Consider the following 27,479-nt stretch of genomic DNA (forward strand, 5'->3'; position numbering starts at 1 on the left):
AAAAAAACCTTTTCAAATAATACAAAATGCTGCACGTTTCTTATTTTTCCATTTCAAACAAACATCCATTTTTCGACCAGTTGATCCGTGCACTGTGTACAGTATTTCGAACGACATTTGATGTTTATTGTGCACGTTTGAACCTTCGTTGTTTTAGACATACCTCGCTATGTCCACGACATACCACATTCCCATATCCCTTTATCACATGTTTATTGCAATCACATATCCCCCAGTAAATGAAAAAATGGTTTAATTTGAAACTCCAGAGCAACCTCCGCGCAGAATATGACTGGAACCAGCATCGCGCAGATATATGACTGGAACCAGCATAGCTGGATCTAATCTCTGCCTTAATAACCAACCACGTGATTATAGCAATGCCACGTGGTAAATACTTATACCGTTGTTATTTTTTATTCAGGCTATTTTTTTTATAAATTATAAACCTAAACTCATACACTATTTTAAAGATGTAAAAGAAAATGATACTACTTTTCATGATATAATACTAAAACAAAATAAAATCTTATCAAATCTAGTTGGATTTTCTTGTAATGGCAGAGATTGTATGTGAGAGCATGGAACGACAACTCTGCGTGGTTAACAATAAGGCACAATCCCGTCTCAGAACCGCACCCCATAACAGTCTACTGTGACGACCTAGTCCTCTGTTTTACCAAAATTTTTACGCCAAATTGAAGGTACCACAGAAGGTTAATCGTACATCAAATATACATTCAAGGAAACAAAATGCTGATTTTAGTAAAAAGGATGGTCGCGAAAAAATAAGCGTTTCAGTACAAACAAAAATCGGTTCCGATTCGGCCGGTATTTTGGCATTTTGAACGGACTAGTAACACAGAATCATATAAATAATAAATTCTATACAACCAGTCGTCGGTCATGTTTGTTTCCACTCGTCAATTCCAAGTATAATTTGCATTTACCATATCGGGCTTATTCCTAAAATAATGTATTTATTTATAGATGTATTTTAATAAATATTAGGCTTTCTAAGCAATTGTGGTGAACAGTAAATTACTCTGTTTTATTTGCTAGTGCATATTTGCGCTTTTAGTAATCAACGAAAATAGCATTACAGCATTTATAGCGCATCGCAATGAAAAACAATTAAAACAATAAGCTACTTTTAGATAATTATATGACAATGAAACACATCATAACATGCAACATCAATCAGAGCCAATGTGAGCGGAGCAGAGCTCTCGTGTCTGAATATGTTTGAACTAAAACAATATTTAATGCAAACTATGAACAACATCAATGAAATATAGCGGAGAAAACTAGCATATTTTATTAGTATTCTAGTAGAAAATAACGAAAATTTACTTTTATATTGTGTTTTCTCTCATCTGAAGACGTTGTGGTGTTGTTGTGGTACGTAAAGCAAAGAATACAAACCTAAATGATTTAGGAGCAATGCATTCCTTTAATAGAGGGCTAAGATTGTACGACACTTAATAGAAACTAGTCACTGAGTTTGGTGCTTGTTAAATTTACTTCTTTGATAATTTTAACTTAAATTTGAAGTGCGATATTTATTTAAACGTAAAAATGGTATGTAACCAAAGTAGGTAAGTAAATTAAGTAGGTAGTAGGTAGTAGAAAAGGCAAGTAAGTAAAGTAAGTAATGGTAATGGTAAGAAATACCTAATTTATAATCATAAACGCAATACTTAGAAATCGAAAAACTGTAAATGCCATCAATTTCGATCATGCATTGTTCATGATTACTTATAAATGATCAAAGCACAATAATTACTGCTATTTCTGGAATTAAGTACAAATATGCAAATATTAATAACAATAAAACGATGGTAATAATAATAATAATAATAATAATAATAATAATAATAATAATAATAATAATAATAATAATAATGGTAATAATTATAATTGTCTCTTTATTGTTCAAGGTATCAGAATTTAAGTGGTAACGTTATTATTTTAGAATGGGAACTGATCCAAATTACATGTAAAGCAAACCAGATGGTAAATTCAAGTTGAAATATTAGTAATATACATTTTCTGGCCTTACAAATACATGTTTAAAAAAGTATATTTTTAATTGACTTTAACTGGAAATAAATATCACCAATCGACAAATCTTATCTTAGAACTTAAACACGAAAAATAACTCAGATAAAAAAACTACTGTACACGTGCGTATAAGCCGTAAGTATACAGCAAAACCATAAGACAAGATATACATGTGGAAATATATGCCCCTCGTTCTGGGAAAACTAGGTTTAATTCATGTGTCTAAAGTGTCATCCCAAATTAGCCAGTACTCACAGGCTCATCAGGGACAACACTCTGCTTCTATGGTATTTTTCGTTTACAGGAATGCTCTTTTTAGTGAAAAGCCAGTTAAGGCGGAATGTGTCGTCCCAGATAACCTTATGTGGACTGCGCACCTCTAGGACGACACTACGCATATGCATTAAGCCCCGTTTTCCAAGAAAGATGCTCTACGGGCTGTTATTGACGCAGTGACGAAAGATTCACACCTGGCACAGGTTTTCAAACTTACACCTTATTTTTTAAGTGTTACTAAGTTACTCAAGCAAAAATCTTAGACTTACACATATTTTTCAAAATCAATGTGGGTTCCACACTTTATTATATCAGTTGAAATAAATAAATGGTATCGTTCATTATATTAAATACATGTATATAAATATTATTTCTTATAACTATATCAATGAAATCTATAAATGTTAAAATATTCACGTATGTCTAAGAGTTGCGAAAGAACCTAGTACAACTAGTTTCACTATCACTCGTAGTTGAAGTCATTCTGGTCAATATTTAAACGAGATAAATAACTGCAAAATGTCTATTTTCCCTTCGCTCGACCCTTTCTACTCAAGCGTCTGTACAATTTTGTCAAGAATCCAGCCGCTCCCTTACTGTCCCTCTTTTTCATGAGGAGCTCGGTCTGACCCTCAGGGGAGGGGTGCACTTCCGGGTTGAGTTTGTGGCGGATCTGCCGTAAGATGGCGACCAGCAGTTCGTCTACGTGGTGGTTGAGCGCGGCAGACGTCTCGAACTGGAGGCAGTCGTACGTTCGCGAGATAGAATTTACGTCTGTAACACAGAGAGAGAGAGAGAGTTCATGACTGCAACATTGAGCGATTAAGTTCAAATCTTTAACACAGAGAGATAGAGTTCATGTCTGCAGCCGTGAGAGATAGAGCTCGTGTCTGCAAAAGAGAGCGATGAAGTTCACGTCTGCAACAGAGAGAGAGATTGAGTTTAAGTCTGAAACAGAGAGAGAAAGAGTTCACGACTGCAACTATCAGATACAGAGTAAACGTCTACAACAGAGAGATAGAGAGTTAACGTCTGCAAGAGAGAGAGCGATGGAGTTCACGTCTACAACACAGAGCGATAGAGTTCACGTCTGCAACATAGAGAGATAGAATTCATGTCTGCAACACAGAGAGAAAGAGTTCACGTCTGCATCAGAGAGAGGCGAGATAAGGTTCACGTCTGCAACAGACATAAATAGAGTGAATGTCTCCAACAGAGAGAGGCCAGATAGAATTCATGTCAGCAGCAGAGATTGGCGAGATATAGTCAATGTCTGCAACAGAGAGAGGCGAGATAGAGTTCATGTCTGCAGCAGAGAGACATAAAGTTCACTTCTGCAAAAGAGAGGAGAGTTCTTGTCCTCAACACAGAGAGAGTTCAAGTCTGCAACGGAAAGAGATATAGTCCACGTATGCAATTTAGAGAGATAGAGTATACGTCTGCTACAGAGAGAGATAGAGTAAGAGTTCATCTCTGCAACAGAGAGAGGCGAGATAGAGTTCACGTCTGGAACAGAGAGAGGCAAGATAGAGTTCACGTCTGGAACAGAGAGTGGCGAGATAGAGTTCACGTCTGGAACAGAGAGAGGTGAGAAAGAGTTCACGTCTGGAACAGAGAGAGGCGAGATAGAGTTCGCGTTTGGAACAGAGAGAGGCGAGATAGAGTTCACGTCTGGAACAGAGAGAGGCGAGATTGAGTTCATGTCAGCAACAGAGAGTGGCGAGATAGAGTTCATATCTGCAACAGAGAGAGAGAGGCGAGATAGAGTTCACGTCTATAAAAGAGACAGGCGAGATATAGTTCACGTCGGCAACAGAGAGAGGCGAGATAGAGTTTACGTCAACAACATAGAGAGATTTAGTTCACTTCTGCAACAGAGAGAGGGAGGGAATGACATCTCTGTAAAAAAATTAGTCTAGAATAAATGTGTCAAAATAATCATATAACCACAGAGATAGAGGGAGTCGGGTAGTGTTGTTGTAGGTGTTCCTATGTAACTCTTGATACATTGTCAAAATCCAATATATATCTCCGTAATCATTGCATTACATACCGTGGAAGACATGGTTGTAAGAACGTAAACGTTGTTTATATGAAAATTTGTAAGCCGCCCATAATTAAGTTTGTATAATATGTATTGTTTTGTTGCTATTAATCCATTCAAAAGTCAATCTGGCTCTAAATAGTAAAATGGGGATAAATGAAAACACTTGTTTAGTATCTTCCACAAAAGTTCAGTTATTATCATGAAACAAAAAGTAGCAATGCTCTTATATTTTCATGTTTTAAAGCTGAAAAAAATCCCACACTATTACTACAGTAAAGCAGGCTCAACTTGCTTAGAAATACACGAGTAATGCCTCGTTTTAGCGTTCTATAAACCTTATTTTCTATAGTTTATACCTATTTGTGAAGTTCAAATATACTGCAAGCCTAAGACATTATCGCGTCAGTTGAATAAGTAAAATAAGAGTGTCTTACAAAGGGCTCTTTATAACACTCACTGAGTGTTATTATTAACAGGTTTAAATTATATAAGTGTATAACTTGATTCTACATTCTCACCTCCCTTTTTGACTTTCCGTTTGCGGACGAGATCTATTTTGTTTCCCACAAGGATGATTGGCCGGTCCGAGCCCAGGCCGTGACGTAACCGGTACAGGCTCTGAACGGCGGCGTCGAACGTGACGCGGTCAATGACGGAATATACTACGACGTACGCGTCTGCGGTGACGTCAATGTCGCTGTCAGCGGTGTCCTGAAAATGAACAGTTGGCTGAAAATAAAGAGATCGTGTAGCTGTAGGCTTAAGAGAAATTCGATAGTAGGTGGTTGATGAACGAAACACAATTCACCTTGTAACGGTAACTTGTATGGATATCTAAATATGCGGAGGATCTGTGAATAGAAACGCTAACGTGCGAAACGGGAAAATCCGATGTTGTACGTAAAGTACATCAATACACCAAAATCTCATACTAGATACACGTTTATTGACTTTATTCAAATGATTTTAAACTATATTTTTTCATCAAATATATGTATCGACGTCTATGATTCTTTGCATTAAATACTAAAAAAACCTACAGCTACACGACACTTTAAGTGAACAGGTCCATTTTTGCTATATAACTATAAAGAAAAACTGTAAATAAAGTTTGAAAAACAACGATTAATTAAACGAATAGGGGTTAAGATGGAAACAGCGAACGGATAAATATGACAAATCGAGAATCAAATGCTTGCAACAGTTTTAATATCGCGCCGTTTCATTGGTTGAATTTCCGAGCAGAATTTGACAGTGAAGAAATTATATGTATTCTGGATTATTCACGTGTGCAAATTTTAAGAATATTAGGTTCCGACAAGGACTCGATCGTTTAGGTATTAACGTACATCCCAGGGGAGAGCATCGATGAACTCCAGGGTGAACTCTTCACCGTCGAGCTGAATAGTTACCGTTCTTTCAATGTCATCCGCTGAAAACAAACAAACGTTTGTGATAACAATTTTCGCAAGGAAATCAGACGTGTTCGAGTTAAGAAAAGTGTAATGAAAGACTCACCAATATCCTTCGCAAAGGAACCGAAATAAGGAAGAGTTCATACCAATGACATGAAGGATATTTCTTACGATCACGATTGAAATAAACATAAAGCATCGCATTGTGAAAACGGGGCTTAATGAATGTGCTTAAAGCATCCCAGATGTGAAGTCCGCACAGGCTAATCTGGAATGATACTTTCCGCTTTTATGAAATGTTTTGTATAAAGGAAGTCTCTTTAAACGAAAAGCCAGTCAAGACGGAATGTGACGTCCTTTATTTGCATGTGCGGACTGCACAGGTTTTTCTGGGTCGACAATTAACGCACAAGCATTAAGCCCGGTTTTCCCAGAGCGATAATCTAACGAAGCCAATACACATTTTATTCAATTTTTTGTTAACAGTTTTAACGGGTTATTCTCGGTTATTTCGCACAAATAATCACGCCATAACATCAAATTAAGGACACAAGTTCACGTTTATTTTCCACTGTTTTAAACAATGAATTACCAATTTTAAAACACTGATGTACCCTACAAACAACAAGAGCATAACAATCTTTTTAGCAATCGTGATTCATAAGCACAATGGAGCGTTGTAGAAAGATTCAGTAGCAGAACGGTAAACTGTAAACATAGCGGCAGGCATGTCACGCATTCCTCTAATCATTTTTACTTAGTCAGTGCTGGGTAATGGCGGGTACCATACATTTGTGTCAAAAGCAATAATACCAGCTTTCCGTAAAAACCCAGATATGCCCAGATAGGCAAGTACGGAACGAAAAAGCGTTCATACTACGCGTTGTTTTCAAATTATGTAGAAATAACGCCATTGTCTTGGCTCACATATAATACATAAATGTATGCTTTAAAATACATTCAATAAGTTAAAGTTTATAGCGGTGTCCGCTCGCACTGGTTTGTTGCGTAGCACCACAAGAGCTCACGTGATATTGTTAACCCTTTGCATGCTGGGAAATGTGTCGTCTGCTAAAATGTCGTCTGCTGAATTTCTAAAATTAGCATTTTCTTCGATTTTGTTCAAAGAATACTATCACAATAGCAAACAGTTTGAATCCTGATGATCCTCATCTGGATCCAAACTGTTTGCAAAGGCCTTCAAAATCCGGTTCCAGCACTGAAAGAGTTAAACACAAACTGACATTCTCATCGACGTTTATCAGACGTCTATTTCGATATCTCGACAGTGTTATTACGAGCCTGATAGCGACTTGATGAAGACGGCGGTACTAGACGGTTACGTCACACTATGGAGACGTCATCGAGATTTATTTGTTATTTATCACTTTATTTTAATTGAAATCAGGTTTCATCCGAATCGTATTATACTTTGAATTGTTACTTGTTAATCGTAGCCAGGTCTTACACGATTCGTATTGTATATTAAATTTGTTTTATTTTATCGTTACCAGGTATTACTCGCTTCGTATTTTATATTAAATGCATATTATTAAATCGTACCCGGGTCTTACTCAATGTGTAGTGTATATTAAATTTGTATTATTAAATCGTAACAATGTCGTGCCTTATTCGCATGTGTTCGTGCAGGGAAGGCATGCCGTGAACTTATGAGTCGCATATAAGTCACAGCTTATATGAGCCACACTTACCGCTTTATTATATGTTTCTTTCAAGAAAGTCTCTACTTAGAAAAATCATGTTTATGCTGAAAGTGTCGTCCCTGATTAATCTGGGATCTTTAAGTTGTTTAGTATAGACATATATAGCTTAAGGTAGAGTATAGTGACCCACCTATATGCTAAAAAAAATATATACATCTTTACGGTACATTTTGGTTTATATTTTTGAATAAACACAGCGTGCAATAATATGTATATACTGTAATAAAATATTTTCCCGTTTCCCAGAAGTAAGGCTCAAATGTGCATTCAACGTCTTTATAACTTCTCGTTACTGCCGGCCAGGATCCCTGTTGATAATCATTAAAATCGACTTAGCTGCTAATTAATAATCACGATCCAAGTCAACAGCACACGAGTTGTATGGCTCACACCTGCGATACTTTCCAATGCCGATATTTAGACAGATGCAGCCTGGCATGATATATTCACGTCTAGCTTGATAGCAAATGTTGTTTTAACGTCAAGGTTTGTCAGATTCAATTAAATAAAGAAATATTAAGAAATTATTCACAATATATGTTTCTAATTGTGACAACTTTGACTTCCATAACTTAGTCAAAAGTACTATATGCTGTTCTGTAACTGGTAATGTTTGTTATAAAACCAGATACGTACTTATTATTTTAGTTGTGCTCTCGAATTAAACTTAAAAATCAGCATATAATTACGTAGACACCTATACGTTTCTGGACGCTATCTATCTAGATTTTCCACAGGAACGTATCAAAAGTCAAATATCCTTCTTATAACGATTGCATATATACAGTTATTTGCCTTAACCGTTTAAATGAACTTTTTCACAGATTGGCGAAGTGATATTTTTGCAACCTGTGTCACAGATTCAATAAGAAAGAACCTACCCAAATAAGAGAAAACATAATACTTCCGATATAGACATTCATTTAAATTCGTGTTTGTGAATGTGTAGTTATCGTGTGAAATTGACCAAGTTAAAAAGCATAACATTTATGAACGATTTAAAAATGGCTGTACAGTTCTACTTTTCATTAAAGTAAGTGTCAACACATGGATTGCTGACAAAAGGTTGCATAGGCATAATTATATAGGAATGTCAGCATGGAAGATAAATCTGAACAGATAAGCCTCTGATACTGACAACCCCGATTCAAATCCCGTTGGGTTCAACATTATTTTATCTTTCAATCTATCAAAGTAACGTTTTTTAATGACACGATTCGGAAATGCCAGAAATCTATAAACACGTCCCTTCAAATGACATAAACCTTTAAATTGTATTCTAATTATTATCAAACGTAATTAAATGGACAGTTGCATTTGCATTTTATTGTACACCATTTACACGAGATCATTTGATAGAGATATTTTTAGCACTTGCTTTATTTATATTTTAAATGCAAACTAACACTATCAATGCGTAAAAACAGATGTGTTTGTGTCCACTTACCGACCGACACTATTTTGTTTGCGTACTAACAAAGTTTCTTTTGTTCAGTGTTGAGTTTTCTAAAAGTTTTACGAAATCCGACCATATTAACTAAGTAACTTTAAATTAACAAAACGTAACGAATAAAACGAACATGATAAAACGAGATTTGTGAGATATATGCAATTCATTCCAAATTGAGATTCGTAAAAAAAAAATAAGAAAACCAAGTTTAATCGATCTACCTACCCTAATGTGTTTGGCGATGCTAGTGGAAACAAATCAAATTTTCCTTTCGGCCTAATATACATGTATTCTCGCATCGTTTTTTGATGGTAATTATGTATATTTACTGTTCATACTGTTTCTCATTATTTTTTGTTCTAAAACATTTCCCATGGAAAACAACGTTGTACTCAGGTCGTCGTTATTGTGTAAAAAATAGACTGCATTTGTAATTGAGTACATAACCAACAGCCATGCATCTGAAGTTATATGTACCAATAACCAGTCGAACAGCTAGTCATCTCTACATGCAATTTATTAACTTAACATGCATGTGAAATTCATTGCTAATTGTATTACGAACGATTGTTGGTGAAACTTAAACGGTTCCAGTTTTTTTTAAACAATCAAAGCGCTAAAAGCACTGCAGTTGTTCAACATTGCGTAAAATTAGACATGGGTCATTTTCAAAATTAAATTACTGTTGTTTGAATCGCAATTTTTAAATAAACCCCAAAACATATGATTTAATTGACAGTTTCTCAAAGCGTAATTGTCGAGATCTGTGTTTATTGTATAGCGTCCTATTTGAGGATTATGAAAGCAATTGCACGATAGCAATTAGTTTTTACAAAACATCTATGTATTAATATTGTCAAAACATACTAAAAAGCACATTGCGATAATTGCTGACAAGATCGAATCAAACAATCTGCGAATTAGAAAGTTATATAAAAAACGGCGCTGAAGAAGCTCACTTTGATGTTAACCAGACTATAACCCGAACATTTACAAAGAGCACTTAATTTCTTTGATATAAGACTATTTGTTATTTCGTATAACGATTATAACATAGAAGTGGGTGGCAGTGGTACAACGTCTTAATCAATGTTCGACTTTCTGTTCGTTGTCTGTAGTTTGGGTATTGTCTAACAAATGTTTAATGTCATCATAATTCGTAATTTGAACAAGAACAACCACTGATGTGCACTAAACGATTGTAATGTTGCAGATGCTGAAGAGTATGGGAAATGGGTCATTTCTGCTGAAAACTATACCACAGCTTGTTCCCAATGGTGTTAACCTCAATTCTGTAAGATTGGCTATTAAAACATCGCAGAGCTCATCGTAAGTTCCGATGTAAAAGATCTATATATCTGTGAGGCTCCGGATAGAAGAAATTCTGGAATCCAGCAAAGGTTACGAAGATAACATATCATAACTGTGACGTAATACAAGCACAGTATGGGCAAAAATACGTGAGAAATCGCCGCTTCTTGCTTAGAAATAATAAGCATTTCCCAGCGATATAAGATTTTACTAGCCAGAAATCAATCAATCACAGATAACCAGGTTACGCAACAGACACGCGATTGTATACAAAGTTTACATCGCCAATCATGAATGTATTACACATGATTACAAACTGTTTACATCGAACTAAATATGATTTACGGTGGTGAATCGTAAAAGATGTAACAAGTGGCTATAAACACGGTGTTAACATGAGTTGGCAGATTGCGAACAATTGCCAAGCTGGGATAGAGTTTAGGTACCATATTGCATAATGATTTCTCCTGTCAATTCATGAAATTAACAAGATGACCATAATTGGAGAAAAAGCGCTAAACTGTGTTTGAGATACATCACTTTTCGAATACTTGATGTGTTAACGTAGTTTTATATTACACCAGACCCATATTCGAATCTTGTACAGATACAAATTCTGATGAAATTTTCTCCAGATTTAGTCATAATGGTAGCTCAGAGAACGGTTATATGTTTTTTTTAAAGATATTACCTTGCAACCGTATTTTTCTACACAAGTGATCCAGATTCGAACCGGGCTTAGATATTGCCAAGATAAACATTTTGACATAGTTTCATCAAGATTGAGTCTTTTGGCACGAACGCGACACAGATTCAAACCCGGCCCAGATATTGCACGGGTTTGAACATGTCGACCAAGTTTAATCAATATCGAGTTATGAATGTGGCTTCTATTGTCGTATCAAGGTTTGCTAAGATATTTGACCTGGTGACCTAGTCTTGAATGTACATAACCCACATTCGAACTTTGTTGAAATATTGTCCAGACAAACATTCTAATAAAAGTTACCGTTAATGTAAGATTTTACAATGAGGTCTCTAGAGTGATATCGAACTCAAAGTTGAGGACGCGCGACAAAGAAAAGACAACGTACTACGAAGGGCACCGGAAATAAGTTTGCCACAACTTCGCGCTCAAGCTAGATACAATCAAAGTACTGGCAGTACTGGTGTGACGATGCTTTTGAAGAGGATGGATATAAAACATCAATTTAAGTTTATCTATATCACAACAATTGTGTATGTTGATACGAACATTTGGGTACGATAAAAAATTTGGGTACGAAAATTTTGGGTACGAAAAAAATTTGCGTACGAAACATTTTTGGTACGAAAAAAAGTTTAGGGGTACGGGGAAGTAGTACCCGTGGGTAACTTGACCCATTGAGCGAAACTGGGAGGCGGGTCACATTCTTGTTCATTAAGTATGGCAATACATTCATGATGATTCTCGAAAGTAGGTATGAGCACATAGCCGGACCATGTGAGCTCAATCGTATGAGCACTTGACTATCCGAGTTCGCCCACGAACATATGGATAAGTTAACTAATAGCGAAATGACCTTATACATGTATGTGCTGAAATCTAACAATCGAACGAAATATCAAACATGGTATGTACACTTAGGTGGTTGTGTAATTTCTGTTAGAATATCGTATTCAATATGTAAATTTTAAATGATTGTGCCCGCACTTGAGTTTGTTGCCTTGTTTGAGTCTATACGCGCCTAGGCTGCACCCAGTGTGTGTATTTGTGTTTTTCCAAAGTAATGAGTTACCTCCGCACTGAGGCTGCATAATGTTGGGACCCGGAGTGTGTCCAGCACTCCTACCTAATAAGATTAGATTGACGACAGTTGGGACGAATTTTGAATGATAGCTGCAATTTCCAGCTATTTGTTTTGTACTGAAATACTTTTTAATTATTTATATGGTCAAATACTGCGGGGGGGGGGGGGGGGGATGAGATTTTCCGGAAAAAAAAAACTGTCAGGAATGGTGACCACAAAACATACAAAATTTAACATTGCGCCGGGAGCGGGAATCGAACCGGTGTCGTAAAGGTGAAAAAGCGAACGTCCTTACCACTGCGCTAGCGGGACGGGCAATTACGCAAAGAAATGTTGTTTTATCTATATATATCATAGCAGTGCAGCGTTTACAATTTGCAGGTTCGAAATCGTTCGCATTCTCTAGTTTTGTGATCACGTAAAAAGTTAATTTTACATGTTTTTATTCGCAATTTGTTTACTAAATCGAGAACAAATATCAAACAAAATAGAGAAAATATATAGTTGTTTCATTGGTCCATAAAAATAAAATGGATGTAAAATTACTAATTTGAAATTAACGTTCTGATACACTTATTGAATCTGTTTCCCCAGGATATGCTGTTCTATTAATATTTACCTTAATCAACACGAACGACAACTCTGCTAGGAGAATGTTATCAATGAAAATCAACGAGCAATCTCCTACGCAGTGGCGAATGCCAAGGGAAGTAACTGAAAAATCGAGTTATCTCAATCGGACTGGCTCGGTCTTTTACATAGGGCGCCATTGTGAAGAATTTTTTTACTGGTTATCAAACCTTGGACGCTGCTGTTCCAGCATCGTCAAAAAATGAAGACTAATTTTTAGTGATATACAGCCTCAAAAGTTTGGTTCAACAATTTAACGTATTATTAATACTTTTACAGTACCGAAAACATTATAATTAGGGCCATTGATGATGTGTAACCGACCAAACAAACACCAACATGTAATAACAACTCTGTTAAGTATCCATTTAAAAAATAATTATAACAAGATTCTGGCCCTGAAACGCTCACCTGAGTTTGAGGTAAACCACTTGTCGAAACTTGACCCGCTGTCCCATGTTTTTAACACTCGTGGCTCAGATTCGAATTCAGCTTACGTATTGTAAAAAATAACAATCTGACCCATTTCGTCAAAATTTAATCATCAATAGACTTTCATAATGGTAACAGGGTATTTATAAGATTCAATCTGGTAACCTATTTTTTGGACACATATAACCCAAAATCAAACTCGGCTTATATATCGTCAATATAAAAATTCTGACAAAGTTTTGTCGAGAGTGAGTAATTAACGAGGGTTCTTAAGTGGTTACATTTTTTATAGCTTGAACTGGTGACCTTGTTTTTGTTTACATGTAAACCAGATTCAGACTCGGCCCAGATAATTTCATTAACTGACCTATCCCTCGGCCTAGATAATGTCATTAACTGACCTATCCCTTGGCCTAGATAATATCATTAACTGACCAATCCCTAGGTCTAGATTATTTCTTTAACTGACCTATCCCTCGGCCTAGATACTTTCAGTAACTGACCAATCCCTTGGCCAAGATAATGGCATTAACTGACCAATCATCCCTCGGCCTAGATAATGTAATTAACTGACCAATCTCTCGGCCTAGATAATGTCATTAAATTACCGATCCCTCGGCCTAGATAATGTCATTAACTGACCAATCCTTCGGCCTAGATAATGTCATTAACTGACATATCCCTCGGCCATGATAATCTCATTAACTGACCAATCCCTCGGCCTAGATAATGTCATTAACTGACCAATCCCTCGGCCCAGATAATGTCATTAACTGACCTATTCCTCGGCCTAGATAATGCCATTAACTGACCAATCCCTCGGCCTAGATAATGTCATTAACTGACATATCTTTCGGTCTAGATAATGTCATTAACTGACCTATCATACTTTCTGCTCATCTGCTCAATTTTTATAAAGCCGCTCAATTTCTTAGTGGGATGACCTAATTACAGCTCCACTAAGAAAATTCGCAGCCAATAGAGTCGAGAAATAAAGCGAAATTTTATACTAAATAAACGCTCAGTGCTCCAGATAACATGCGTAAAGGCGTAAAAACGAATTAAATTATTTAAATAACGATTTTGATTTAAAATCTTTGCGTAAAGTTACGCATTGAAAAATTAAAACATGAAATCGAAATTTTCGAACGTGCGTAAATCTTCCAGTAGCAAATTATGTATGGTAAACATTTCTTCCCGGTTCTGGCTCGTCTTGGCGCTCAATTAAAACTAAAACTTTAAATCAACGTCACTCAAGCGTTTGCTTAGAAGAAGAGCCACACCTAAGAGCGGTCCAAAGGCCAAACGGTCTCGATTCTGTTCTCCCAGATTTGCAGGCGAATCATTACTGTTTATTGTACCTTTTTTATTACACTTATCGTAATTTTTATACACAAGTAATATACTGTATACCTATTCAAAATGCCATTAAAATTAAATGTTAAATATAGATTTTGATATGACTTTAACGGCAACCAAAAGGCCATTATGACCTATATAAAGCCGAAGTGTGAGTGACCGTTTTACAGAAAAAAATTTAATGGCCGACTGAAGCGGTGTATTGAAGCGTGGAAGGCAAAAAAGCAATTTCAGTGTCAAAAGTCCTCGCTGCATGCATGTTTTCAATTAGATTCAAATACCCAAAGCATGGTTTCGTCAATAATTGGTGAACTTATAAGCTCTTGCGTAAATGACTGCGAATCTAAAGCACTCAAAATTATTTGGTAATATATTGTTAAGAATTAATTTTATAAATAAGGGGTAAAATAAGAATTAATTTTTAAAATAGGGAAGAAATAAGAATTTGACCAAATTTCTATCTGGAGCTCTGTAAACGCTAATAATTGTTTGACTGATATGGCTGGAAAGTGAGCGTCATTAAAAAAATATATATTAAAAAGAGTATAAAACGGCTAAAAGTACCTGTCTCGGCATGGACGTCTCCATGTTGTTTGTCACGTGATTACCACTTCTGTTAACCTGCATTGCCTTCTCAGCATGAATTATCATATGGGCACAAATAATCAAGATACAGACCGCGGTAACGATATACATGTCATTAACTGACCAATCCTTCGGCCTAGATAACGTCATTAACTGACCAATCCCTCGGCCTAGATAATGTCATTAACTGACATATCTTTCGGTCTAGATAATGTCATTAACTGACCTATCATACTGTCTGCTCATCTGCTTTAGCCTAGAGGGGGTAATCACGTGATAGTCAAAATGGCGATGTCTATTCAGAGAAAGGTATTTTCGCCATTTTATACCGTTTATTTCTTGTTTAATTTTTATAAAGCCGCTCAATTTCTTAGTGGGATGACCTAATTACAGCTCCACTAAGAAAATTCGCGGCCAATAGAGTCGAGAAATAAAGCGAAATTTTATACTAAATAAACGCTAATAATTGTTTGACTGATATGGCTGGAAAGTGAGCGTCATTAAAAAAAATATGTTAAAAAGAGTATAAAACGGCTAAAAGTACCTGTCTCGGCATGGACGTCTCCATCTTGTTTGTCACGTGATTACCACTTCTGTTAACCTGCATTGCCTTCTCAGCATGAATTATCATATGGGCACAAATAATCAAGATACAGACCGCGATAGCGATATACATATACATTTCTACCATAATTAGCACATGCATCGTGTTATTTGATATTCCTAACATTCTGGATTAAATTACGCTCCAGGCAAATCATATGTGCCACCGAAATTCACTTTGGGATTTATAAAAACGCGAACGATTAAGCAATTATTTTCGTTTCATCGTCATTAACTGAGTATGGTAATTTTTTTATTTATATGGCTTGATTATAAGAGTGATTAACCTTATTTTAAAAAATTAATACAAACAACAAAAATAACACCATCTGCACTTATAATAGTATGAATTCAAATGAAACTGTAGGCACATTGTCCGAAATTATTAGCAATTGTTTAATTTAGTTATGAGTAATTATTGAACTATAAAGTATGTTAATATTCAAATAGTGTATTAGCACATGTTACTTGCATCGAATTAATGCAAATTTGGTATTTATTTCCCATATTTTAAAAATCGTGTGAGAAAGCAATACATTAAATGTAGTTAAAACTGTTTTAACCGTTAACTGTGTTATCGGTAAACCACAAACGCCTAATTTCTTACGTTTCTAATTCGCTAATTCATCACTGAAGGTGCATCACACTAATATTAAGTGTAAGTTCATGAATGGCTAAATAATTGAGAAACCTGAAACAGCTTGCTGCTTTCAAAACTCTCTTTAATGAGATGAACAAACGGTACCCTTGTCTACTAAATAATAGTATAATCTTCTTCTTCTAAGAGTGAACCTGCGTTTGTGTTTTTTTATTGCGTTTTATCTTAAACTATTTACGTAATCAGCTGGCTACTACCAACTTTATGTTTTAAATTTCTAAATCTGTACGTATGGGGGTTTTATCCGTTCCTATCAACTAAATGTGTCTTGTTCTGTGAAAATTGGGCACAATAAATGTGCGTTAAGTGTCGTCCCAGATTAGCCTGTGCAGTCCGCACAGGCTAATCAGGGACGACACTTTCCGCTTTAATGGTACTTTTCATTTAAAGGAAGTCTCTTTTTACCGAAAATCTAGTTTAATCGGAAAGTGTCATCCCTGATTAGCCTGTGCGGACTGCACAGGCTAATATGGGACGACACTTTACGCACATGTATTTTTCCCAAATTTCACAGAACAAGACACAAATAAAGCCCTCACTCAATGCCATCGAGGCTCCCACCTAGGGCCACACTAGCAGGAGGGTATACAGAGAAAAAAATCGTTAGATTTAGGGACGAACAAATAAAAAAAATGTTGGACTTTTTTATACTTACACGATTGCTCGTCTTAGACATAATGTTGGACTTTTTTATACTTACACGATTGCTCGTCTTAGACATATTCAACTAAAACACCGGATAAACATTCGATATTCACCTATACATTTTATTAATTGCACGCTTATTTTCATTGTTAAATATTATGTCGTTGCATGTTAAACATTGAACAAAATGTAGTATAAAATATCAAGAATAAGTATAGAATATTTGAAAGTGATATTATATTTGTCACACCTTCGAAAAAATGTGATTTGTCAAATATACAGCCAGACAGTGCTCTATTGGTATATTTTATTTGACATAACTTAACCCTGCTCATGCGTGTAGCTTACCTATTTTTCGACCCGTACGTTTTGAATACTACACTACATCATGATGCATTGTTTTATTGTTTGAAACATGTTAGCAAAACCTCAACGCACTTTAACGATTTGAAAGTTCAAAGTGTAACCCACTTGACGTGTTGCCATCAAACGTCATGGTTTGAAACGTATTTACACCACATTTGCCAGCCATTCGCCGTCAGTTTTCAACAACAAAATAACTTTTATTGAAAATTGGGCCGACAAAACGCATTAAACCTAATTTTATGGCTAAGACGTAAGTGATTCCGCTTGATTTTATCCTTGCTGCCAATCGACATGCCACTTAAGCAATTCCATGACAACTGGAATGGGAATAGTGCAGCAGCATCAATATAATCAGAAGCATGTGCTTTGCATGCGCTGATATTTAACAAAACGTTGATAAGAAATTCGTGTCCTTAGGAATGAACGTATGATTCATGGTCTGTCTTATGTAAGTATACTAAACTATCACATTAATCACGGCTCTGATAATATATAAAAAAGTGGGACATTTAAAAAAACACGTTTATTTTTGCGTTTCTTTTTTTGGCATTTCACATGAACTTCCGTCGCGTAAACTATACACATGTTCGCATAATTCACTACGCCCATGTTGATTGAAAGAAATGCTTTAAACTAAAATATGAAATGAAAATATATAAACAAATCGGGTTTAGTTAAAAATCCCGACTTGCCGACTGATTAACTGTACAAATAAATGTGGAAAAAATCGTTCCTCGATTTTTTCAAACATTTTCCAAATACCAATGATCGCCCAGAGAATCATAAAAATCTCAATTAAAAAAGGAGAATTAACTGTTATCAAATAAAGGTTATTTCAATGGTAATTATTATATTTAAAGTATGGATTCATTTTATTTAGAATAAGTTACCCCTGCAGCTTTCATTAACTTTTCCAATAGAATCTAATCATTCTTTTTTAGAAATGTAAGCATATCATATCAAATTATCTATTTCATCAGCAAAGCTTCGTTTTAGATCAAAATGGCATTTATGTAATTTTCTGCATTTTCCTTGCACGAGTATATTTCATATATTTGCATTCCGCATGACACGTTTACGGTGTGTTGTTTTGTTGGGTCCAATCATCAAAGTCAACTTAATATTATAATAGAGTTTTCTTGCTTCCAGTTTAGTCTGCATCATGCATAAGAGATAAGTGAGACTATGCTTTTTAAGTTCGGCTACATATTTTTGTAGATCTTTCACATTTCATCTGCTATTTTGAAACATTACATCGTTGCTATTTTGAAACATCATAAAACTTTCAACGAATTATATGATTCTCTTCATTCATAGTATTTATATGTTTGATATATTGCCCTGTTAATGTCATGATTTATGGCATTCCTGCACGTTTCAGCCCCGTGCGGCTGTATCTAGTCGTAACCTGTTTATGAGCCGCTCTTGAGAAAACGGGGTGGAATGTACAGTCCACACCGGCAAATCTGGGGCAATACTTTCCGCTTGTAATGCATTCATAGTTTAAAGGGAGTCTCTTCTTTGCGAAAATCCAGTTTAGGGGGGAAACATTCGTTCCTGCTCAGGCTTATCTGGGACGAGACTTTAAGCACATGCGTTAAGCCCAGTTTTCACAGAACGCGGCTATACAAGGGCCGATTTACCAAAGACACGCATTCTGCTCGCTGTATATCATTATCGTGTCTGTGTTCCTAAGTGCTTAACTTTCTGGGAATATTAGACAAAGCGACAGTGCAACCGACAACTTTTTAAATTATTTAAATGAAGGAATGTATTAATAAAATGTCAAGTTCCCCGTGATTTTGACAGACCAGACGGTTTTACATGTTGAGTGAAAATGTTTTCAAAGAAATGTGTTTCCAACATGCTTAGTAACTTTCTCCAGTTCAAAGTCTTTAATTATATTGATGACGTTGTTTCAGTCAAATATCAAATGTCTCACAATATTATATTTTTGTTTCATTCATAAAAGCTTCAACAGTTAATGTTTAGGGACCACAGTTTGTCTTATATGTCAAACAAACCGATGCTCGTTTTTACAACAGAACCCTTCACAAGGTATCGATCCGTTTCAATGGCAGTAGGAAATCAAGGTTCAGCTATCTCTTGAAAAAGGGTTTTGTTAAAACAGAGATTAAGAAATCATTCAAGGAGATCCCGTTCCCCCGTTTTCATAGGGTCCCATTATAAAATGCCGCCTTTCAAAGCACGTTTTTGTCTTTCATATACATGTACATCAAACTTTGCATTACCGGTATCATTTTAAAGGTAGATAGTGCTCTTCCCATAACTGCAATAAAAAAAGTACCATCTCACAACTTCTAAGAAAGTAAAATTCACCAAAAGGCAAGCACCGTCGGAGAAAAAGAGTTTCCAAAGTAAGATTTCGTCAGAGGCACCGTACTTCAATAAACGCTCCCTAAACGTTCATCGTTCAACAAATTCCCCAAGAAAATGCACCAAAATGTTGCAGAAACACGCACAATACAGGCAATAATCACAAAAAGCATAATTGCAATCGCTAAATCGCTTTTCAACTAGAAGAGAAAATGAACTCTTTAGAAATAGGCACTACTTCCGACCACGTAGGGATACAAAATGATTAAGTGTAATGCAACCTTTAACAACGAGGCGGTTATGTCACAGCGCCCATGACGAGAGCGTCAAAACTACAGTCGGTCGGCACAAAGGCAGGCACGGCTCTCAAACGCCCTGACAAACATCGCAGATGGCGTTCGGTTCGGTTCTCTTAATGAACTATCCTTCTGTCGTTCTCGTCTTTAACGAGGAATACATGTTTCCGGCAGTAATAAGAATAAAGACCAGGTGTCCTTCATTCTACAGTGTATTATCTCTGTAAAACGCATGCCGGCGAAATAGCAACACGAGGGTGCACGTGCAATCGCCGGAGACTGTTACCGCGTACATTCTAGCGTGTGTTCGTGAACGTCAACCAGTTTTATCACCCAACAATTCTTAGACTCAAGAGGGAAGAATACTCTAAGACAGGATTGGAGAGTTTGCATATAAACAGTCTAAAGTAGGGCTTATATCATTAATATAGTCTTCTTAACGGAGACTTATATAGTTCAAGGTGTTGACTCCCTCGCAGGACTTGACATTTAAGTAGCTACAGTAAGTACATGACAGTCTTAAGTTGTATTCTTAATATTAAGACATAAGACCTGGTTTGTGAATACGGGCCCAGACGTTATCTCACAACGCAGCAGATCGGTAAATAACTTTCACGCTTAAATTTAGTTTATCCATGAATTTAACAAATGTGTTTTCATACTTTTCAGTGGCATACTTATCTATTTATGATTTCGTAATAGTGTGCGAGTACAGCTAATAGTGTTTGCGTTAACGTATAATCGTCTATCATTTGGTTGTAATCGATATTGCTCTACTACATATAAACATTTGGTGAGAATATTTGTATAATATTTGCTTGTTCACCATATACTGATTCATAAACAATGCTAAATGTATTATTGCTTGATATATTGCACGGGATAGTCATTATAAAAATGAGATTGTCGGACATTCACTTCATGCCGGCTATACCACATTGATGAGAGAGACAAACGTTGTGCTTGCAATATTTTTTGCAGCATCATTATGAAACTCGTTCTGGAAAAACTTGGCTTAATGCATGTGCGTAAAGTCTCATCCCAGATTGGCTCGAGAAGTCCGCATGTGCTAATCAGGTACGACTTTCCGCATACAATAGTTTTTGTTCAGAATAAACATCGTTTAAACAAAACAAAAATCCATAAAAGCGGAAAATTGCGTCCCTGATTAGCCTGTGCACATTGCACGAGCTAATCTGTGATGATAATTAAGGCTCATACATCAAATCCAGTTTCACATAATGCGAATGATTAATATGGCGCATATCGGAGGCTATACCTCCTTAGAGTGAACGCGTAACTCAAGCGTTGATGAGCGTTTCTAATTAGTAAACCATCCAGACGAGAGCGAGAATGGGAGTAACGAGCGACGGCTTTCAATCAGAACAAAACACGCAGCATGTGTATACAGAACACAACTTGTTAGCTTGGTTGAAAAGCATGCAATTCTCCGTTAATTCGTTGTTTTTAAGCGAAAAATTTGAATTAGTTGTGTAACGCTGTTAAAAAGTTCTTTTAATAAGCTATTATAAATATCATAAGACATATTATAACAATACTATATACTACCGGTATACTTTATTGTGTTTATTTTATATTATATTTGTTTTTTTCATGGACTGTCTATAGAAACATCGTAATTTAACACATTGGTTAACTGAATAATTTAACATCCAATATTGCTGGCGATTACACGTTGTATCAACTCAACCCTTAAAAAACCAACACTTAATATTCTCATGTGGCCCTCAATCATTAATATTTTAACATTCGTGAAGTTCTGCTTCAGCGATCTAAATCAACATTCCATGAAATAGAAGTCATAGTAAATTTGTACACGACTAAATAAATGCGTCAATACGCATGACGTTATTATTAACCGTTCTATAGCACTGATAATACGCTGTTTCATGATCGGAAAACTGGTCTTAACCCATTTATGCCTTGTGGACTCTCCCATCCTTCTAAATTGGATTTTTTTTCCCCAAAAATTTGGGATGTCTAGTATACTTATTTCTATATTTAGAATATTTTTCACAGAAATTTCTTGGAGCAAACAGCGCAAACCCTGATGAGACGCCACATCATGCGGCGTCTCATCTGGGTTCTACGCTGTTTGCCAAGGCCTTTTTTCTAGACGCTAGGCATAAATGGGTTAATGCATGTGCCTGTAGTGTCGTCCTAGATGAGCATAAACAGTTTTCACAGTCTAATCAGGGACGACAATCCCGCCAAAACCCTGTTGTTTTTTACGAAAAATACAACAAAGGTGGGATGTGTCGTCCCTGATTAGCCTGTGTGGACTGAATATGCTGTATAAGAATCAGAGGCGATACTTTAATGCATAAGCATAAAGCCTTAAACATTAAGCCCCGTTGTCCCAGAACGATTCATATGCTTTCAATCCCATATGCACAAAACATTAATAACCAGTAAAGCCAACAACCAGTTAAGCTTTAAAGCAGATAAAATTACAAAAGTAAGGACAGACAAATTATTGTAAATAAAATGGGCATGCTTTTTCTTCTTAAACCGACACAGATTTACAAGCGGGACATGCGCTGTCGTGTTCGCGGCTTTGAAGAAGGTCGGCCACAAGAAATATTGACAACAATTCTCGCCAGAACGACGAAAAAGGCGTCGAAAAGTCACGTGTCGCATTTGTTTGTCTTTCTGGCGTTAACTCGCCGGAACGATATGGCAGATGACCGCCACAATAATTCAGTAAATTCCGGACAGTATTCCAGTGTGTATTACTGAAAAACAATCGTCAGAAGCTTCCTTTAAAGGAACTATTTCATAAAAGCGAAAAGTGTCGTTCCTAATGAGTCTATGCGGACTGTACATGCTAATCTGGGTCGACACTTAACGCGCATGCATTAAGTCTAGCTTTCCAGAACTTGTGAGTACCCGGTAAAAGGTCCACTCTCTCTACTATTGTGAAGACGCTGTCTTTTCTGTCAAATGTATCATACTCATATTACTTTGTGTACAAATGCGTTCCCGTTTTCGCGATTGGCCCCACGATATAAATGTAGTCTAAATCGTGAACGTACCGCGTTGATCTTATAGAATCTTATCGGGTATTATCAATCTTTTTAATCGTGGAAATATTGTTTACGGTTGAAACACAAATATAATTTAAACGTAAAACTCCGATCAATTGCTAATCAGGGAATCGTATTATGCCGTAACTAAGCGCGATAAATCTTAACAATTCTCACTTCAACAAAGTGGTGATTTCATTTGATCTGAAGGAAGAAAAAAAACGCCACGTTATGTAACAATCTGTTAGATCACTAGTACAAAATAAAATTAGGTCGAAAATAAATCGGACAGTATCCATATCATTCTGAGATCTCTAGTACAAAATAAAACGAAGTCGAAAGTAAATCGGACAGTATCAATATAATTCTGACCCAGTCGTGGATGTGATCGTAAATTCGAATAAATCTGTAACCGCAATCCTGGTCGTACCGGTACGGAACGCATTGATTCTTGATAAACGTACACTAACGTATCACGCCGTACGAGAACGTACTTATACGGAGAACCATACCGTGACGCTCATGTACAATCGAGACCCAATCACGAAATTCCACCGGACTATTAGTAATCGTACCTACATTTGAGATTAGAACGTGTCAGACCTTGGCAGCTGTAATTGTCAAACCCCGAAATGATTTCGATAAAGCGTAACGCAGCGTATTATAACGTATAATCAAGTTTAGGAGGACGATGTCGTCCCTGGTTAACCTGTAGGTTTTGCACAGGCTAATATGGGACAACACTTTACGCATATGCATTAAGCCCAGTTTTTTACAGAACGAGGGAGATTTTTACACTTTTTTTAAATTTTATACTGTATTTTGGGAATAGCATTAGTCTACTGCCAGTCTTGCTATTCTTGAATACTATAGCACGAAACTACTGGAACTAACGTGACTCACGTGCAATAAACATCAAGCAACTGAACCCAGTCAGCCGCCAAAAATCTGGTCTACCTGTTCTCTAAGAATCTTACAGGTAATGGGTGTTTCGGGATATATTGGTAATGTATGTTCGTGTACATTCCTCTTGCTGTTGTGTTTTATAATGCAAAGCATTTTGTGTACAACTCTTCACCTTGACCCTCCGTTTACTGCATCTAACAACGCCCCACGTGAGCATTGTTCTGAAAAAAAATGGCTCGATACGCGTAAAATGTCATCCTAGATTAGCCAGTGCAGTTCGCAGAGGCTAATAAGGGACGACACTTTCCACATAACTGTATTTTCATTTGAAATTGTCTTCTTTTAAACGAGAAATTCCAAAAAGGCGGGAAGTGTCGTCCTTTTTAAGGCTGTGCGGACTTCGAAGATTAATCTGGTATGACAAAAACGCACATTCATGAAGCCAAGTTTTCCGAGAACAAGACCAAACAAACCGCCCACTCGCTATCGGACACATGACTCATAAACATGCAAAGCATATGCGCATATATACTGGGTATCACACGTGCATTTGCTTGTTGTGAAAAAGGTAAAATAAATCGCACGTGTATCGTATGTTTGATATATAGCCCGATAGATCGGTGTATAATTGGTTCCGCTATCATGTCCGCGTTCCCATGCGCTAGCCTTTAGGACGTGCTCATTGCGCGGCTTAGGACGTGTACTTAACAAAGGGGTAATAACGTGACAAATTATCTGGCGATGTCCATGCCGAGACAGGTATTTTTCGCTGTTTATATCATTTATTACGTGTATTAATTGTTTAATGACGCTAACTGTCCAGCTATATCAGCGAGAAAGTGGTTAGCGTATATATCGCATTAATATTCATTATATGTTTCGACTTTACTCGCTGCAAAACTTCTAAGCTGGTCACAAAATTTGAGTTCTCTATAAGAAAATTCGCCGCGAGTAAAGTCGAGATAAATATTAATACTGAATAAATCTTAATCTTGCTGGCATGTCTGGAAAAGGAGCGGCATTTAAACAAATAATACATGTTATAAAGGGCGAAAAATACATGTCTCGGCATGAACGTAGCCATCGTTTTTGTCACGTGATTTCACCCTCTGCTTAACATTCCTGGATCCACGTGAGATCAAGGGCTTCTATCAGCATTCTATTCTTGCCACATCTGGGAATTTAAGCATAAATGCAACCTATTTAGAGGACAACTTATTTATTGACTCAATTATAGTGATTTTTTTATTGAATTATCTTATTGAATGATTGATAAAACCTTAAATGTTATGATACATTTTAAATGCTTGGAACAAAAACAAATGAGTTAAATCAAATGAAATGGTGATAACGATTGAAAATGTTGTTGTTGTTTTTTTCAGCCAAAAGTCAAACCATCTAGTGTGAGTTGCCGGACATGAATTTGAAGAAACATAATTGTTGGCATTTGTGATGTGACCAAATTGCTGTCATTACTCAGCCCGAAAGCCCTCAGATTAACAAACAAAAGTCCTTGCAGCGGGTGGTTCCATGACGTATCCATGTTTTGCCAATAGATTTTCAAACCTTTTTTCTAATTAATTAATAAATTTCGTTCATCGTCAACCTCAAACAGTTACACGTTTTCATTTGCATATAATAATTTTACAGACAAAAAAGCTCCGATCTCCAAGTGCAGTGTATGCTATTTAGATAAACGGCTGAAAATTGATTATGCACTTTTAACATTTTATTTTAAATATAAATACACTGAGAGACATTTTAATAAAATTGAAACCATCTGATTAAATGTGTTTTGAGTGCAAACAAAACACAGTTTGTTTGATTATGTGAAATAAAATGTTTTTCTTTGCCGAAAAGTATTCTTATTAAATGCATGTTTCTTGAACATGGCGGCATTCCCTAAACAAAAGGTCAACCATATCTACGTGAGGCTAGCAAATATGAAGCACTATGGTGTTCTGTAAATTGCAGTTGAATAAATAAAGTATTTGTTGGAATAATTTCCGTTAAAAAGTTATAATGAAAGCTATGCATAATCAGTTTTCAGCCGTTTATCTAAATAGCATACAAACATAGACATGTTGTTTTTTCTCATCGGTTTCATGTAGTTTATTTTAATATTATAGTGTATTATTTAAATTGTTTTCAATGTTTCCATTATATTCATTTTGAAGGTGAATGCTGTATAATCAGTTGTTGGGCTGTTTTGTTTTTGCTTATGCATTTGAAAGAGTTTCGTTCGGCAACTGAATTATCAAGATTTCGATCGTGTCTTTTGTAAGCCGGTTTAATTTGCACATTATCTTCAGATTCCTATATTTGTATATAAAGATACATATGTTCCTATAAAGTACCTTAATGATTCCACAAACATGTTTCCCACTCACCATTCATGCTGTCGTAGGCATTCGCATAGTCGGAGGACATGAACTGATTAGTGATGGACGTCTTTCCGCATCCGGGCGCGCCTACCAGCTGCACCCGAAAGTACGAGGATGGCGGCTCTTCCGGTGAGGCGGTGCACTCGAAATCCGACTGGGACGGTTGGCTGTGCGAGGCGTCCAGACGCGGAGAGTCAAACCCGTTCGTGGAACCGGAAGCCACGTTACGAGACGAGTTCTTTTTTCGAAAGGAGTCGCCGCGGTTTACCACGCCTTTTGAGGTCGTCTTGAATGACCGTACGCGCCTAAGCGGTCCGTCACTGCTCCGCGCCTCGTTCAGCCGCCCCTGCTCATGGTGAGCGCCATCTTTTGGAAAGAGGAGATTCGGGGAACTTGAATAGTTACCACCCGACGACAAATCGGCACTAACACGTTTTGTCACAACAGGTTTTTCTTTATCATTTCTAAACGAAGATGACCGTATTTTATCATGTTTATCATGTTTTACAGTCGGAGGCGCAGCGAGGCTGGCCGCCAGGAAGTGCTGCTCAAAAGGGTCGTTGGGGTTGCCTTCCGGTTCATTGGGAAATGACTCTGACTCTATATTAATGTCCACTTCGGGAGGTGGTGGAGTGGATTCCCGTTGCGCGCGCACCCGGCGATGATGATGGGCCTGCGGATGGTGTGCCCGGTACGGCTTCTTGTGTCCGTGACTTGATCGCGAGGACTCCATGTCGTTATTTCCGGCGTGGTAGGGATTCTCGTACATCCGGTCAACAAGTGTCATGCCCTAGCACGCGATTTACATGTTCGATAAATATACTAAATTCCAGAACACATTTTATCACTGTATTTGCTTTCTTTGGTAAATACGCACAATTCGTATAGTTTTCTAAAATCTACACAAAGCACTTATCCATTTTTCCACATTCCATCACAATATGAACCACATTCAACAATATTTACTAAACGCGTCTCCACTGAAGTTCGAAAAACTTAAAATCACATACTGTTGCAGCGGTTTCTATCAGCTGTTTTTTTATTGCCGAGAAGAAGCGAGATTGGTCGATCTTGATACGTACTCAGAACCAGAAATAACCTCACAACTCGCTGGCAAATTCAGTAATTAGCCGATCTAAGATTTCCGATGTTGA

General features: G+C 36.7%; 1 protein-coding gene across 2 annotated transcripts; it reads right to left on the reverse strand.

Annotated features, from left to right (window-relative positions):
* Positions 1-1,148: 1,148 nt before the first annotated feature.
* Positions 1,149-27,479, reverse strand: LOC127845630 (GTP-binding protein REM 1-like). 2 transcript variants are annotated; one of them, XM_052376645.1, is made up of 4 exons: positions 26,332-27,479; positions 5,737-5,819; positions 4,906-5,116; positions 1,149-3,114 (listed from the first exon to the last, which is right to left on the reverse strand). In XM_052376645.1, the coding sequence occupies exons 1-4, from the start codon at positions 27,110-27,112 to the stop codon at positions 2,864-2,866; spliced, it is 1,326 nt and encodes a 441-aa protein (XP_052232605.1). In that variant the 5' UTR covers positions 27,113-27,479; the 3' UTR covers positions 1,149-2,863. The 2 variants fall into 2 exon arrangements, with proteins under 2 accessions (XP_052232605.1, XP_052232606.1); XM_052376646.1 differs by having other exon boundaries at positions 4,906-5,098; positions 26,332-27,477.

This window comes from Dreissena polymorpha, chromosome 9 (assembly GCF_020536995.1).
Source record: "Dreissena polymorpha isolate Duluth1 chromosome 9, UMN_Dpol_1.0, whole genome shotgun sequence".
Classification (NCBI taxonomy): domain Eukaryota; kingdom Metazoa; phylum Mollusca; class Bivalvia; order Myida; family Dreissenidae; genus Dreissena; species Dreissena polymorpha.